General features: G+C 35.4%; 1 protein-coding gene across 1 annotated transcript in view; it reads left to right on the top strand.

Annotated features, from left to right (window-relative positions):
* The window catches only part of GBE1 (1,4-alpha-glucan branching enzyme 1), a 165,147-nt gene that overhangs the window by 90,189 nt on the left and 57,098 nt on the right, over positions 1–17,860 (top strand). Inside the window, exons 8-12 of the mRNA XM_082304470.1 lie at positions 3,673–3,788; positions 4,031–4,158; positions 7,523–7,621; positions 9,791–9,901; positions 12,914–13,085. Of these exons, the coding sequence (XP_082160596.1) occupies positions 3,673–3,788; positions 4,031–4,158; positions 7,523–7,621; positions 9,791–9,901; positions 12,914–13,085 (626 nt within the window). The remainder of the gene's footprint in view (positions 1–3,672; positions 3,789–4,030; positions 4,159–7,522; positions 7,622–9,790; positions 9,902–12,913; positions 13,086–17,860) is intronic.

Here is a 17,860-nt window from a genome sequence, read left to right as displayed (position 1 = left end):
AGTGTGCCAGGATTGTCCCTTGGCTAAAAAGTGGGCACCTGCTGCACTGCTTCGACTTCTCAATCCTTTATGGCTAGAGATGGCTTGGGGTCTTGGCAACGATATTACATAGAGGACAGTGAGGAATTACTTCTCCATGTAAATGAAGGAGGTTGAAATACAGAGAGTTGGTTCTTTTTGTTGTTGTCTTCCAAATAGGGTAAGACTGGTTACCCTTTTGTATCACTGATCAAACAAAGTGCATCTAAAAAACAGGCAAACTAGTGTATGCTGGTTAACAGTGGTGAAAAAAGAACATCTCTGTATAAAATCTGGATGTTTAGTTTATAAAATAACTTGACCAGATTCGCTGAAAGTTAGCATTATCAGACTGAGTGCCAGTTTCTTTATGCTTAGCAATCCTTTGGTGGAATTTCAGCCAGTCAGCTGTTGAAATGTTTGGGGATAATTTGAAAAGTAATATTTTAGCAATTCAATGCTACTATGTGTTAAGTTAATTAAACACTAAGAATTGAAAACAGGTAAATATCATAAAAGTCTAGATTCTTATACAGTCAGCAGTTCCACTCATTTTCTATAATACATATTAATGAATGCAGTTCCTGAATGTCAACATTAATATGGTTCAAGAATTGCAGCTTCAAACTGTTTTAGGTACAGCCAATATTATTTTTTTGTCCGTAGTGATGAAATTAACTGGTTTAAATGCATTACTTGCTTGCATCTAAATATTTGATGTTCATCATGGATTGGAATTTCGAATTCTTACAGCGAGTCATTATTTTACTTTTTTATGAGTACAGGAGGAAAAAAAGTAAATAATCAGTGTGACTTGTAAGCAATTTCACAGGTTTTCTGCTGACCTAGTATAGCAAAGTTGTTACATTTCTCATCACCTTGTGAAACCGGGTCATCTAGCTAGATATGCTCATTTCACTTTTTCAAACGAGAAATCGGTTTTTAATGTGTGAGCTATTGGCCCCAAGGGGGGGAGAGGAAAAAAAACCAGCAAGACTTCTCTGCAAAGACCTTCTTTGTTTTGAATGATGTCTGAGTGAATTCTGAATTACTTAAATTTCTTACAGTGTAAATCATTCTGTTCCTTAATGATAATACAGCATATATTTTCCTCTCTTAGATCATGCATGCAATGGAAGAAGTTTCTCAATTTTATGGTGTGCAAAAATGTGAGAGACTGCTAGGATATAATTTAAGATATGGCTTTTGCCCAAAAGAAGTTACATTCTTAATGAATGCTATCCTGTTTCTATAACTATTTGGAAACTTATGAGGATGTACTTCTGTTAGAAATGTTCCTGAGTTATTGCTTATATGGTGGATGTATTTCAATTATGCTATGATTTTGGCCTCTGCTGGCATTCTGCAAAGTTACTTGTTACTTCTGTCAGCTTTTATTTCTAATGCTGCTGCTCCCATAAACAAATTGACTTGGATGAAATCATGGACCTTTGTATGGTTTGTGTGATTTGCATGTTTCAAAAAAACCTGTTGTTCTGGCTTGTGTTTTGGACCTGTGTAGTTATCTCTCTAAAAGTCAATATGGTTGCTAGTATTTGACATCCTTCCTAGAAATTATCCTAAAACTGAATTTTTCCAAGTTTAGACTAGAATCAGAGTTAATATGCCTGTTTGCTTATTTATTTATTTACATTCTTCTCTCCCATGTGCAATCAGATGGTTGGAAAACATCTGCTGCTCCTGCTCAGGTTTTTGATCTCATCAATTTGCTAACTAATCTTTTGGTTCAACAAATTCATCTTGTTTGTTCTTATCTGTAGTCACTTTTTCATGTAAAAGTCATTACAATTTATTTTCATACTGGCTCTCCATCTTTTTCCGAAGATCAATCTTTAGTGCCAACAATGGTGGAAAAAATTACATTTGTTTTCCATTTTGGGATTTCCGTGTATGTTTTACAAATGTACAAATCCTCTTCACCATCTTAAGAACTTTAAGGTTATAAAGTCAAGCAGTCTGTAATGAGGAGGAATAACGTTTAAGTCTGGCTGGTGCTTGTAGCAATTAATCTAGTCTTTGTACATGCGTTCTTAATTCTGTGTGAGATGGTATTTTTATTGCAATACAGCTACTGCTTTGACTTTGCTCGCAGTGTTTAGCTTGCAGCAGACAGCTTTCTGTAAATTTGATGCTGGGTCAGAAAAAGATACAGCAAGCATTTGCACAAAGCTGTATTTTTGTGACGAGCTTGCCAGTTCGTAGGACTCTTGATACCTTTCTATTCCTTCCACTGTCAGAGCATTCTCTCTCTATTGTTCGTTCATTGCAAATCATGTCACCTGAGAAAAAACAAATATATAAAAGGTTCTGGAGACAAGCTCTGGAGACAAGCTCCCGAGATCTTCCTAGTATAATGTTATCTTGTGAATTGGATGATTTGAGGTGAGGTGGGGGGACACAAGGATGAAACAAAAAAATCTTGTCATATAATGCATGCCCAGAAAAGGTATTGAACAGCCTTGAACTGATTCTCATTCCTAAATTTGGAGGTTTTGATTTGGTAATATTTCGGTCTTTATATGCACAAGTGTATATCTGTGTGCAGTACATGAAAAAGAGAAATATTATATATATATATATGTATATATATATACAGAAACTTGGTAGTAAGTCGGGTTGTAGTTGTGCTGTCTTGAGAAATTGATTAGAGAGAAATCATAATATTGACAAGTGTTGAAGATGTGGGCAAAAGAAGTTTCACTACCTCATGTGGATGGGTAATTGAGATGAGTGAGCTCTTTGGAGCCATAGCTTGCAGGAGATGCACCTGAGGCAGCCCGTGCCGAGGGTGGCAGAGAGGGTAGTGGCATGGAGCGTGAACAGTAGAAACAAGATATGGGGGTCTTTGAAGCTACTGAGACCAGTGTCCTGGGAGAGGAGGTGATGAATAGTAGGAAAACTGTTCCTGAAACTACTCTGTTCTTCGATACAAATTTTGTTCACAAATGCCTCCATGTGCTTACTTGCTTTGGAACCTCTTTTTGATTTCGTGTCCATGCTTTGTGTGTGTATGTGTGTATGTTATACCCCATTCCTGTTGTTCTGAATTTCAAAAAAATCTCAACTTACATAAGGTGGTTTGCTCTTTAAATGTGTAAATTTGCAACACAGTAGGTGATTTGGTAATCTACTGGTGACATGTGATTTGTAAATAATTTGCAGGGGGGCAGGGGACGACAGCTTTTCAACTTTTATTATGCCTAGAAATTGCTGTAAATCTACAAAATGTTGGGGATAAAACCTTACCTATTATAATTTTCTTTCCATTTCTATAAAATCTTTTCCCAGAGAGTATAACCGTCTTTAGAGAGGCAAAGGAAAAGTACAGTGGCAAGTATGGGTATTAAAAAGTAATATATGTGTTCAAACACTAGCCTATTTAGATATCTATATAGATGGTTGACAATTTTTCCTAAACCCCTATCTGTAGTCTTAAAATTGCGTGCAGTAAAAAACAAAGATTTAAGGAAGACAAACTTTTTAGGAAAAGGCTAATGAAAAACAGGGAAGAAGTCATTGAAATGGTAAAATGTCCAGTAGAAGTACCATATATGCAAGTGGGAACATGGTATAAGGAACTCTAGATGATCCCAAGGTTCCTAAAGATTATAAAATATATTCATGTTATTTCAGCTGGGAAGTTTTGAGATTCCTTCTGTCTAATTTGAGAATGTGGATCGAAGACTATCGCTTTGATGGCTTCCGGTTTGATGGTGTTACATCTATGTTGTATCACCATCATGGGATTGGTAAGTAATTTAATCAACTCTAATCTCAGCAGTCCTATTGCAGCTCTGTTGCTGTGGAAGTAGTGCTATAACTTTCACTGAATGCTCCAAAAATTCCAGATTTGCTAATATCTTGTTGTGCTGCTATATGGATAGATCTGAAATTATGAATAAATTTGGTGCTTAAAAAATTGCATATGGCAAAATATCTGTCTTTTTTTTAAAAAAGCAACTATTGCCTTTAAAACTTCCTGTCTTATTAGGCACAGGATTCAGTGGCGATTACAACGAATATTTTGGCCTACATGTGGATGAAGATGCTTTGTGTTATCTAATGTTGGCCAACCACATGATCAAATTCTTGCATCCAGAATGCATAACCATAGCAGAGGTAAGATCAGAATTTGCCATTGTCAATTACATTAATATTGATTAGTTTGCTTTGGGATGTGAATTTCCTGTTAATTATCAAGTCATACTTTGGGTACTAAAGGACCGACATGAGCTGAGAAATATTAATTAGTGGACAGACTTTGCCTTGTGGGGAAAAACAACTGGAATATGCACTTTGGGAATTTTCTCTGCATTAATGGGTCATTAATTAATGTGAGGTTTTTTTCTTCATCTCCTTGAACTTGTAATGAGATTTGTTTTTATCAGTTTATTGCTTTTGTATGACTGCCATTTGTCACTAGTGATTCATGGTACTAAAGATTAACAACCTTAGTGTGGTTTTGTATATTTTGAATTATATTGGCATAATTGACAATTCCCCTTCAAAATAAATGTGATAAATTTATAAATGTTGATTGTGTATGCTAATTTAAATTTAGTATTAAGTTTCTCCAGGTTTCTGAGGGAATAAATAGACTATAATACTTGAGTTGATTGAGATCAGTTAAACTGTTTTGACTGAAAAAATATTATTGTTGGCACATGGAATTTTTAATAGTATGAAACACCAGAGCATTAAAGTTCTACAAGTAGGTACGTTTTCACTGATTTTTTTTCTTTTATCTAAAAGAGAAAATCATGTAAACTTTGAGGATTTTTCTGTTATTATGTTCAATTACTTTTGTTTAAAAGAAGAAGTTGCATCTATCTGATATCATTAGGGGGCTATATGGATTTCTAATAAAACTTTTTGTATTCCTTAAGAGTTTCCTGTTTATCTTCAGAAAACAAAATATCGCTTAACCTTTTTCTTACTTATGGTAAAGTTTTTATGTTACAGACAACCACTGCTAAAAGCATAATGACAAGCTATCAAAAACAGCATCTGGTGAGCTTGTAGTAAACTTGAGATGGTTTCATTGAGCTGTAGGCTTATTTGAAGTGAAATTTGTTCATTTTCTAGATAGTCTTAGATTATAAGCATTCCTAACAATGAAATGCCGAGATCAGTCTGCTTGTATTACCTGGCCTAAGAGTTTTTTAATAAAATGTGTCTTCAGTTTATCTTGCTTGAGTTGAAAACTGCTTCTGTTTCAATACATCATTTTTCTGCCTGGGGGAGTTGCTACACGAAGTAGTCAATGTGCTGCATGGTTAAAGGAGAATTTCAGGAGGAGAAACTAGTGACATTATTGAAAATTACAAAAGGCAATGAAGAATGTCTGCTGGCCTATAATGATGATAGAATGAGTGCTGTGTGAGAAAAATGTTTTTGTCTAGCTATAACTAATTATAATATATTCCTTAATTATTTGACAATTTTTACAGCTTTTTAATAGTCTGTATATTCACTTTCTTAGTAATTTCCAAGTTTTTAGGTATTACTGACTATACGCTTATTTTTCAGTTTGGCCTTCTAAATAAAGCTGTGATTAAAGTTTTGTATAATGAGAAGAAAAAAAATGTTAAGTAAAATTACATCATGCTTGAAGTATTATAAAAACAAACAGGCAAAAAACCCCCTACTGCTGTGACTTCTTTTTTTTTATATACAGCACATTTCAAACTAAGGTCTGAACAAACACTTAGGCATTGGCTTGTTTACATTTGGTAGAAAATATACTGAACAAAGTAACACTGAATTTTTTTTAGTGTTCAGATAAAATCTGTAGATATAGATAGATATAAATAGTATTAAATTTGGAATTTTACTTCCCATAAATCTTCTCAGTCAAAATTGTGACTAAAGTAGGTGGGAGCTACTTAAGTATCAGACTCAGACCTTGTCCAGGTAAGCATCACAGCATCAAAGAGAGAGGCTTTTGTTTCAGATCATCTTGTCCTGCATAACTTGGAGAGCATTAGTCTGTTTTTATCCTTTCTGACTGATCTAGGAGAGCTGTTGAACTTCCTTTTATAACACCTAAAAATTTGGAAAGGATTTTTGCTTCATTATTTGATATTTGCAGCATTTGGAATGTGGTTGCAGTTTTCTGTGTGATCTAATGACTGCTGAGTCAAGGGGGATAATCCCCCCCTTTGATCTCCTGGCTTTGCTGTTCATACAGCCCAGGATGGTGCTGGCCATCTCTGCTGCCAGGGCAGGCTGCTGGCTCATGCTCAGCTTGCTGCTGGCCCAGAGCCCCAGGGCCTTCCCAGCAGAGCTGCTCCCCAGCCCGGCAGTCCCCAGCCTGTATGGATACAAGGGTTCGTCCATCCCAGGGGCAGGATTTCACAATTGCCCTTGCTGAATTTCCTGAGCTTGCTGTGGATCGATTCCTCCAGCCAGTCAGCGTCCCTCTGGACAGCAGGCCTGCCTTCCACCCCGCAGGATGCCATCCGGGACCTCCATGATGAGTGGGTGGTCTCCTCACTTCTGTCAGTATGAATGCGTGTGTGTGTGTGTGTATGTACAACTTCAAGTGTAAGTATCTTTTTCACTAGTCTAATGCAGCAACTGGATTGAAAACTGGATTGAATCCAGAAAACCAGAATGAGCTTCCTAATTAAGCCCTGGTTCTAGACAGAATTTAATCTCATAAATTCTCTTGTGTAGGTGCAAGAGGTGTATGTTAATCCATTGTGGTGGAATGGCTTCTCACTGACATAAGTTAATAAAATTGAGTACTGATAGATATTTTGCAATGATTGGAGATGCGCATTTTCTATACAGATAGGCTAACTTTAGAAAGAGTGTTATGTGATATAATTGCCTAATAAAATGGTGAAATAAATATTTCAAGAACTTTGAATTACAAATTTAAGAATGATCATCTTTCATCAATATGAAACTGGAAAATTATGCAGAAAGAGCATGTCACTTTCCAGGGCTAGCTGGATCATTAGTTTTGGTTTTGTGCATTTAGGAAAAGAGTAGAGATTGTATTTTTCTTCCTTACTGTACTTTATATTCAGCCTTTTCTTTTTATGCCATTCTTTATGCAAACCATCAATAAACAAAATGGAGGTTTAATTGGTCTTTTGTTGACTGCTTTCTACTCTATTGATTATTTGGAGCTCAAGAGAGCTAATTATTTCAAGTTCTGCATCTACTGAGGTCTCTACCTCCTCAAATATCTACTCTATTAAAATATTTTGTAGTAGGGTATTTGATGAGAAAAGTCATAATGCTTTTCCCAGTAACTTTTGTGTTCAAACAGCAAATCTGGGTATAGTAATTGCTCACTGATTTTTTTATTTTTTTTTCTTTTTTTTTTTTTTAATTCTTCCTTACCCAGGTCAATCTGTGAAGCTGTTTATAGTTTACAGAATGTTCGTATAGAAGTATTACTGTATGGTAGGAAATCTGAACTAATAATTACAATGCTATGCAAATTATGTTGTGGTTTTTTTTATTTAAGGATGTTTCTGGGATGCCAGCTCTTTGTCGTCCTGTTGCAGAGGGAGGAGGGGGTTTTGATTATCGACTAGCCATGGCTATTCCAGATAAATGGATACAGGTGAGAACTTTTTTAAAAAGTACATTCTGCTCTTTAAAGTGGGATGTTTCTCTGTCTGCATACACAAAAACACTTCTGAATCCTACTGACAAATTTTACTCTTCTGTTAACGTCCTATTAAAATAAATTCTGACAGTCCTGAGCATAGGTATTAGTGGCTGAAATGAGAGTTGTAAGATACGTAGATTTCAGAAGATGAGTAAGTTCAGGGGCTATTCTTTGCATTCTACCTGATATTCGTTTTCTTTACACAATACACGTAGACTAATTTTGTTTGAAATAACCCGTATCTTGCAACAGCTGTAGAATGTGTAGTCTATATTGAGCATGAACAGGTAGATAATAAGTTAACCATATGCATATATAGTTAAAAAACAAACAAACAAACAAAACCGAAAACATGCAACGAACCCTCCTGAAATTGGGCATAGTAGTTGGCATTGAACATAGAGCTGGAAGTTTAACCAAAGTAAACATAAGTGAATTACACAAACACCAGTAATCAGTACAGTGGGGTTACAAAAAGAATAATAGAAATCTGCAAATGCTCTTCAAGAACAATAATATACTAATAAACACTGACTACAATAAGGATTTAAATCACCTTTTCTTTAATACAGAGAATCACAAGAAAAGGAATAAAATGCTAAATGATCTCAAAAGGCTTCTACTCATGTTTTAGAGAACGTTTTTCAGTTAGGTAGAAGATTGCATCCAAATCCCTCAGGCTATCATGATGGTCTGAAAACAATGAATGTTTTATAGGAGCATTAATGCTTCAATAAATGTAGTGAGTAGCTTAAAATAAAAAGCAAATTATTTTATTTTCAGCATCTTTTCACTTTTGTAACTAGGAGGCGGAGGGCAGATTGAAAAACAGTTTTCAAACCTTCTTTTCATTCAGAAGACAAACTTGCCGGCTTTTCCAACAGGGACAGCATCATTAAACTTGAGATTGCTTGCTCTCATTTCTCTCCAGCTTTTAAGTATGTACCTGTTAATAGTATGTTTTCTAGGCAACTTCCTAAAAGAAGTTGTAGATCTGAAGGATCTCCAGGGTTCCATGAAGTAATTCTGAAGGGCCTGTAAAAGTAGGTGAGATAAGCTGATTGTCATAACAGTGGCTGTACTAGTTCCCGTTAAAGGTTGATCTAGTACATAATATGATGCTGCATAGGGACCTGAATGTTTTCAGGGCCAGAATTTGTAGAGTTATTAAAAAAAAAAGCTGTTTAGGAGTACATGGCCAGTTACGATCAGAATGTTAAATTTTACAGCATCATATTAGCTGTCTTGATGTTATTGCCTTTTAATCACCTTTATTTTTATGTCTATATATTTATGTATACGTATTTGTGTTGTAGTGATCAATGGAGGTCTATAAAGTTCTATAGAAAAAAGAAAGGACTAACACTGAAATTGGGCTAGGTTTAGAAGAGGGAGGAAGTAGTGTCATATGAGACAGAAAATTACTATTGATGTGACTTAATCTAAATTCCTAAAAATCAGGAGCTAGCATGACAAAAAATGTAAAGCTTGTTTTGTATTCCAAAGCTTTGGTATTCAGCCTGTGGTTTGGAACTGACCGGGAATTCACAGATCAGGAAATGTGCAACTCCCTACATCAAGCACCTTCTCATGTCATTGTGTACTTCATGGCAGTAGCATAGTGCTGTCTTGCAGTGATCCCTTCTCTACCACGCAGTCCAGTGCTTCAGCTATAGTTGGAAGCTGCCATACGCCAGGGTTACTTGAAATACAGAACTTCTTTCAATGCCATGTGTAGGTAGATGTGTATGCCTACAGATTTTTTTTTTTGTGGTTTTTGGTGCAGTGCTCTCTTGCAGCTCCTAGCAATTGCATTGCCCACTGTATCAGAGGATTCACGTGATAGATGCCAAGTCCAATTGCCTGTGGTTATATGTAGAAGTACAGGAGAAACAAAATGTTCTAGTTATTATATTTATGTAGTGGAATTCAAAAGAAAGAAGTCTTTTCATATTATCAGAGAAAGCTCATTGGTCCAAAGTTGGGAATAGGAGAAGTTAAAGTAATACAGTTCACAATTCACTGGAAATTTCTGTGCCAAGGTAATGAAGAAAGGTAGTAATGTGCTTTTAGTTAAAACAGAAATAATTTTTCAATGATCTTTTTTTTTTATTTCTGCAGATAATTAAGGAGCTGAAAGATGAAGACTGGAATATGGGCAATATTGTGCATACATTAACAAACAGACGGTATGAAGAAAAGTACATTGCATATGCGGAGAGCCATGATCAGGTGTTGTATCTATTTGTTTATATGTAAGTAAGTATAAGATGAGATTTAGAGGTTTAGTGGGGTTTGTTTTTTAAAAATTGAGGCAAGAGTTGAGAAGGATAGGCAACAATTTCAGAGACAGGTAGATCTGCACTACTGCTCATTTTTTTTTGTCTGGGTTTTCTTGTGGCTTTTTTATCCTTATTTTTTAATAAAAGAATCCTGCTGGGAGTGGGTGAGTGTTGTTATTTTTCAGTTTTGTTTTGTTGGGGTTTTTTTAAGAAATGAGTCCTAGCTTCCTGTTTTGCCTGCCTGTCATAGGAAGGCATAATCCATATTTTTGAAAGTCTAGTTTCCACAGAGTAAGCTGGAGCACTATTTATGATAAGCATGAACAATATCACAATTTAGCAAATTTGTTCACTGAATCAGTGTTTGCAACTGTTGTATTCCATTCAAGAAAATCTTTTCTCTCTGAAAAGATTGCAAACACCAATCTTCTTTAGAGATCTAAATGAAATACTCTTTAACAGTTTGATTCAAAACACAGCAATGGTAATGGTTCTGTATACAGAAAAATGAAAAAGTAATGACGAGTTTGGGTAACACTCATCTCACAATCTTTTTGTAATGGTTGTTTCTGAAGAATCAGAAAACGCATTGGTTGAGAATTTAAGATTAGGAACTTTAAAAAATGTAATCCATTTTCTGATAAAAGGTTTAACCTACCTTCAACTATTTCCTCTACATAATAGAGTTTGACATTCTATTTCTTATACCTTCTATAATAAAGTTCTACAGAAGTGTCCAAAACGAGACCTATATTTTATTTTAAAAAGATAATTCTGAGTTTATCAGCTTCCTTTTGTGTACCTATTTACATTCTTATCTCAGACTGTTACACAGTGTGCACTTAAGGCACGAGAGAAGAGTCCCAATCCTGGTAAAGAACTTCAGGTATTACTTGGAAATGCATATTATTCTGTGATTATTTGCTTTTATAAAAGCTGATTCTTCATCCTAAAGCATGAAATAAAAGAACAGCAACGGTAATGTTCTGTTTCATGCTGGATTTCATCAGTTGAGTTGTTTTCTGTATCACTATGTATTTTGGTTTTAGAATCTCATACTTGGGAAGAAGATGTATATATTTTGAATTTAAAAAAAAAGCTAACTATGACGATTGCAGATGGACACCAGGATATGTGAAAAGCAGGACAGCGAAACAAAATGGGGGTGCAGATAAAACTCAGTGTGGAGATACTTGAAGTGATGCACATAAGGGGCTGAAGCAATTCCAGTTTCTTGTATGTAATAATGGTCTACAAGCTGACTATTACCAGTCAGAAAATCTAGCCTTGTGGTTATAATAAGTGTATGAAAATAGCAACTCAATGCTGATAGCTGTCAAAATAGCAGATACAGTGCTTGGAATTATGAATGGAATGGAGAGCAAAGAGCAAAATTGGTATGCCACTGTAGTCTTTAATGATTTGTGTGCATCTTGAATGCTGGAGTCAGGTTTGGTGCTCTTACCTCAAAGGATATACAGCATAACTGGAAAAAATGCTGTGAGAGAGTTAGTAAGAATAATAGCAGGTGTGGATTGGTTTCATAGTAAGAAGAAAACTAAATAGACTAAGACTTCAGGGTAGAAGAGAGATCATTGAAGGGGGAAGGATAACAGTTTATAAAATCATGGCTGGCAGAGAAAACGTGAATAGGGAACATTTACCTCCTCTTTTAATGGAAAGATTAGAGGACATTAAATGACACTAAAAAATGCCACATTCTGAGTCCAGAGAAGAGTTGTTCATTGCAGTCTTCAGTGTCGCCATTGTTGTGTAGGGATTTTTTTTAAAGATTATATTTACTTGAGGGAATCATCTATATATGCTGTTATATTGTTAGTTGGAAAACTAAAGGCTGATGGTGCTTTTCAGCTAGACCTGTTTACAACTCATCTGTCTCTCTGGAATCTAGTGAGTTTTCATGCTAGAGTATAATATAATAATGCCTGAGTATAATATAATAATATAGTGTATAATATAATCATAGATCATAAAATAATATAATCTATTATATTATTATCTATAATAATAGTCTATTATCTGTAATAATACAATCTATTATACTCTATGATAATTATAGAGTATAATATAATAATGCATGCTAATAGATTAGAATAGCCCTTATTACATAGCATTTGTGTGGCCTTTCTCAAGTAAACACTAGTAAGTTAGTAATTCAGTCACTGTTTTTGGACAATTACTAGTTTGTTTTTTCTCTCTTGTGTGAAATCACAGAAAACCAATCACATTCTTGATTGCATATAAATGAATATTTCAAATTCACTCTGCATCTCTAAATCAGGAGTGTTGTTAATAGCCCTTTATTTGTACATCCTAAAACTTTACTTGAGATATTTGCTTTCTTATTTTCTATAAAAAATCCAAAATGGTAGGTCACCTGTGGCTTATTGAGTTGACACTAACATTTCACATTTGATATCTGTAGGCAAAAAGGTTCTCGGAAGTAATTATGCAGTTCGATCCCATCACGTGAAATGTAGGACCACAACAAGGGTTAGGCAGCTGTTATTTTATTGATCATATATTTGCACTCCCATCAGTGCGGAGAGCCCCAGTAACCATGGGGAGGGTTGCAAGGGGAAAACAGTCGGGTCCAGCATCCAGTTGAGGCACTGCTCAGGATGTCCCTGCCTCAGTTTACATACTTGCTCTTTTTGGCAGCAGATTATGTATATCACATCCATGTGATTACACATCGCACAATACAAAATTGCAGTTATTAGAAACTAGGGTCACTGTGACCTGATGATTATTGGCGGTGGCAGGATGTTTTCTTTGTGAACAGGGTCTAGATCGTGCACACTGAGCAGTGTCCTTGACTCCTTGCCAATCTTCGTGGTCCTCCCTTTACGATAAAAAGCGCCTGCTTTAAAAAAATATTAGAAACACTTCTAGTACACCCAAGGTTTTTCTTCACTTTTTTTTTTTTGAACTGTTATAGGCACTTGTTGGTGATAAGACATTGGCGTTTCGACTGATGGATGCAGAGATGTATACAAACATGAGTGTGCTCTCGCCTCTTACTCCAGTTATTGATCGTGGAATACAGCTTCATAAAATGATTCGTCTCATTACTCATGCACTTGGAGGAGAGAGCTATCTGAACTTCATGGGTAAGTAATCTTAGGAACAAGTCTTTAATTTTCTCATCTACAGAATGCTTGGCAGGGAAATAAAATGATCTGACATCATCTTACATCCACAGTATTTATCACAATGCTGAAGTTTGGAGCATAAATGCTTTATAAAGATTTAGTACAAAAGGTAATGTGCATTGTTTTTCTGTCTGTAAGATGTATTATAAGACAAGAAAATAAAATCAATGTGGTTCCTAATTGTAACAGAGATAACTTTTAGAAATGTGGCAAGCTCTAGTTGAGGTTACTCTGGTTTACAGCTCAGACTGGTATTTTAATTGTTGTTCTGCAAGTTTGTCAGATGGTGAACCTTGCGTTACATAGCTGGGTTGTCTTTCATCTCTGTTCTTCTACTCTCCTAAACTTTTTAGAGTAACAGTGAATTTACTAAAGATAGCTCTGTGCTTATTTCAGTTATTAATTGTCAGGAAGTAACCTAGAATCAGTGAAATTATATTTCATGGCTGCTTAGTGAAGAGCAGGGGCTTAATAAGGTAGGCAAGGACAAATCATAGAGATAGGAGGCACATCCTGCTATCGAAGCAGGGCAATAGTAAGAGTTAGCAATGCTTTCTTTTTGTTCATAAGCTGCAAAATACAACTGTTGCATTGCTTCCTAAGCACTATTGCTACAAGAACATCCAATAGTTAACCCCATTTAATCGGCAAGTTACAGTTCCATGTAGTCATCTTGAAAGCTGAATGTTGTTCTTAGTTCTATACAAAATGCTGAGGCTATTTATGTTTGCTGTTTACCATATTCATGTTCCTTAATTGCTTTGCAAAATAATCCTTACTTTATAGTAAAAATCACAATTCTGTTATGTGGTGCAACAAGTTCTGTATAGCAGTTATGATAGTCTCATGGGGGGGAAAAAAAGGCTGAAAGCATGCTGTAAATGACCATATCAGTTTTCTGACGATGAAACAATTGAAAATTATAGAAGTTTTAGCTTAATATTGCCTTCAACTTTTATTGTTAAATGTTTTATATTATCAAGTTAAAGGGGATTGTTGGATGTATATTGCTCTTCTTCCATGATAGTATACTTAACAAATATATTGTTCTCATTAAAAAACTGGAGAACATTAATAAGGCAGTGGTGGCATTTTATTTAAGCATGTCTGTACTGATAAATGTTCTTTTCCTTGGTATTAGAAGAACACTCAAAAATACCATGTTTGCAGGTTTTCTTAAAAAGAATTAAAGCGACTTCTGTGCAGAACAAATCAGTTCATTATGTGGTATACTAGTAAAACTATTGTTTTCAATAAAATGCAGAAATTTTTCCCAAGAGTGAAGAAGAGTTAAAATATTTATGAAGCGTATAGTCAGGCACCAAAATGTGCAAGGTATGATGTGTGTGCTTCTGTTCAAACTAGTGATACTACAATAGTTAAGGAAGGAGGAGTTTAAAAAATACACCAGCTAAACTGCAGATCTGTCTGCCCCAGATTGACTTGGTAAGGTTAGAAAAATGATCAGTAATTCAATGTGGCATATTAAATCCAGTGTGTCAATGCAGGTTGATTGAGCAATTAATATTGTGTATGCTTGAGTACTGCAAACGTTTCAGTAACTACATTATAGTTTCCTATATGTAAAAGATGAAAAGATTGTAATAAATGTTGGAGGAGAAAACATACAAATACAGAATGCTTGCAATCCGGTGTACTTAAAATGCATGTTACAGCATGCTACCTAGTTAAGCAAATACAGTGACGAAGGAGTTCTTTAACTTTCAGTTTTCAGCAAATGCTGAGGGTGGGGAGGAGAAGCCTCCTGTGGGGTGGGGGGAAGGGTGGAAATCTCCCTTCACAATATCTGGAGAAGGCACTCTGGGTGCCTCTGTGCTTCCCTGGGTCCTTCCATAAATGCCTTGTACCTTCTTTTTCTGAAAACAAAGGCTCCAAAGCAACATGCTGCTCTCTCAATGCTTTGCTCACCTTAAGGAAAAACAAACCACTTCTAAAAAATGTTGTATCAGGAGTATCTGTGTTCTCAAATGTATGCTGGAATTTCTCTTTGAAAATCTGGAATAATATTTAGTTACACCTGTGTCGGAGTATCATTTGTACTCCACATGTGCAAGCAGATTCTTGGTGAGAGAAGTTGTGCCCCGTTGAACGCCCAACACTGGTTGTGGCTTTCTGTTGTCTTTCTCACTTTTCACACTGGACGGTTCTCTGTCCTTCTTCAGGTGTCTATAAGAAACCACTGCAAAAATCCTGGAAGTTGTTATTCTTATTTTTCATGTTTCTGGATGTTTAATTTTGACTGAAGGCTTTTATTTTCCTTCCCAATTGCTTATATCCCAGTATAGGCAATCAATGATGTATGAAAACTTAAATGTGAATGAAAAAGTTTTGTCACTTCAGTAAATTGGTTCCCTTGTAACACAAACCATTAGGAGTGTGCTTTCCTCCAGTCTGTATTTCAGTTTTCTGTGCAGCTTTGCAAGTAATCTCTGGGGCTTCATGTGCCCATCTGGCATGGAAGACTTAACCTAGAAAGGGAAAAACTCCATATGCTTGGCTGAAAATGAGCATGGCAATGATAAACGTCCTGCTGTAGTGAATGAACGCTCTGGAAGGCCAGTTTGTTTAATAGTAGTAATAAAAAAGTAGCAATTGTTCTGAAACTTCCGCTATGTCTAAATCCTCTGCTTTCAAAGCAGGTAGGGAGCAGCAATCCTAAGGTAGCTGTAGTTTGTTCAACCCAACTCCTGTTTTAGACAGAGATTTTAATACTGAGACTGGCCAGTACTAGTCAGAAGATGTCATACAACTTTGGGAAATTGCAAAAATTACAAGTTCTTCTGCACAGTGCTTTAGTAGGGGCACAGGTGACGCTTCTTTAAGGGTTTCCTCTGCCGCAGCTAAGCTTCCACGAAGATGTTGACACAGATAATACACATTTGATTCTCCGAACTTAAATGACACTAAAAAAAGAGAAAGCCCCAATCATTCACAGTGTGTGTCTGTATTAGTGGAAGTAATTTTATTATTGGAAATAATAGGAAAAAACCCTTCTATTAGTACTCAAGTATTTTGGTTTGTAATTGTAGTGGTATTGAAATACAATATGTATCTAATATTAACTTAAATAAAACCAGAAAAGTGTGTATAAAAATATTTGGAGACATAGATCTTTGCCCTCTCTAATACGAGGATTTGAAAACAAATCCAAAATAAAACCCCTGTATCTGACTACAATTCTTCATTGTCAATTTGAACCCCCTACAAAATAACAAGATTTTAAGATTTGAGTCTACTTTCTCAATTGCTAAACAAGGACTAATAGAAGTTGTTACAAGACTTCTAGACTACTATAGGAATCTTATGATCTCACCTTGAAAATAAAGCAACCGCTGTTGTTACCCACTGGACCATGTTTAACTTCAACATAAGGACTCCCACATATTTCCTGAAAATAATAGTTGAACTTAGCACTACAAAACTGCTCTGTCTGTACATCCCTTCATTTTGCTTTGGCTTCATTTTCCATCCTGTCCCTGAAGTAAAACTGTAGACAACTGTAACTGTTCCTTTCTCTTAAATATTATTTTTCTTTTCTCTTGCTCATTGCCTGTGCCCTGCACTTAGGGAAACCCTGTGGGACATGGGAAAAAGCTGTGCGAGTTCTTCAGTGTACTTGAGAGAATGTTCTCTCCTTAACTTGCAAGATACATCTGTTTGTCTTTCTAGATTTATACAAATGAGGTAGCTGCTTTCTTGCCTAGAATAGACATAAGATCCAGCCCAAGGGGCCTTAAATAGCATTTTAGGTCCTTGGGATCCTTCATAGCACAAATATTTACTTGTTTATGCCACGGTAAGATCTTGCTTTTCAGCTTGCTAACAATCATTTTCTTGCTTCTTCATTTTAAATTGGCTTAAACTCAAATCTGTTTATTTAAATGGAAATTAGTTCTTAGCACTATTTTTCATGACTTTTCTATAGTAAAACAACTCTTAATTAGGACTCCAGAGAGCAAGTCTTTCTCCCTGCAAAACAACTTTTTTTTAACGTGTATATATATATAGAAGATAGGAAGTAATTTGCAGTAGCTAGAACATTTTTTGCAGTCATAAGTGTTGACTGATGGTGTTACTGTTTGGGTTGATGTTTACCTCTGTTCCACTAATCTCATCAAATCTATTTGTAAAGCTTCCTTTTCCCACTTGTTAGTTCATTTACACAGTAGTTTATCTACTTTCGCTATGCTTAGAGTTCTTTTTGGATGGATTTAAACCATTTTTTTTTTTCTCTAATGGTTTGGTATGGTGAGACCTTGTTCTCCCTTTGGCCTTAAAAATAAAATAAAATGCATCATCTACTGCTTTGAGTATTTTGGAGAAAGAGAAATTTAGTTTGGGGGGTTTTGTTTGGTTTTGGTTTTGGTTTTTTTTAAAACTAAAGGATTTTGTAACATAAGGATTTGAAAATATGTTGACAAACAAGAGAAGGAATGGTGCAAAGCTTGTATCAGTAGCACCAATATCATGGTGAGAAATGTGCATACAATTTACTTTAAGAATTAAAGATCAAGGATTCAAAATAAAAATGATAACAGCATAACTTACAATATAAATGGGAATGTTACTTAAAACAGAATCTGAAACGCTTTTATTGCTACCTATTGTAGATAAAAAGAAGTTATATCAGGAACAAGGGTATTTAGCGTAAATTAGGGGGTTTTGTTTTCTTAGACATGTTGCAAACAAATCACTTCGAATTTTTACACTTT

This window comes from Platalea leucorodia (genome assembly GCF_965183815.1).
Source record: "Platalea leucorodia genome assembly, chromosome: 2".
Taxonomy (NCBI): Eukaryota; Metazoa; Chordata; class Aves; order Pelecaniformes; family Threskiornithidae; genus Platalea; species Platalea leucorodia.
Note: the sequence above shows the minus strand (reverse complement) of the source record. Positions and strands in the feature narration are given on the sequence as shown.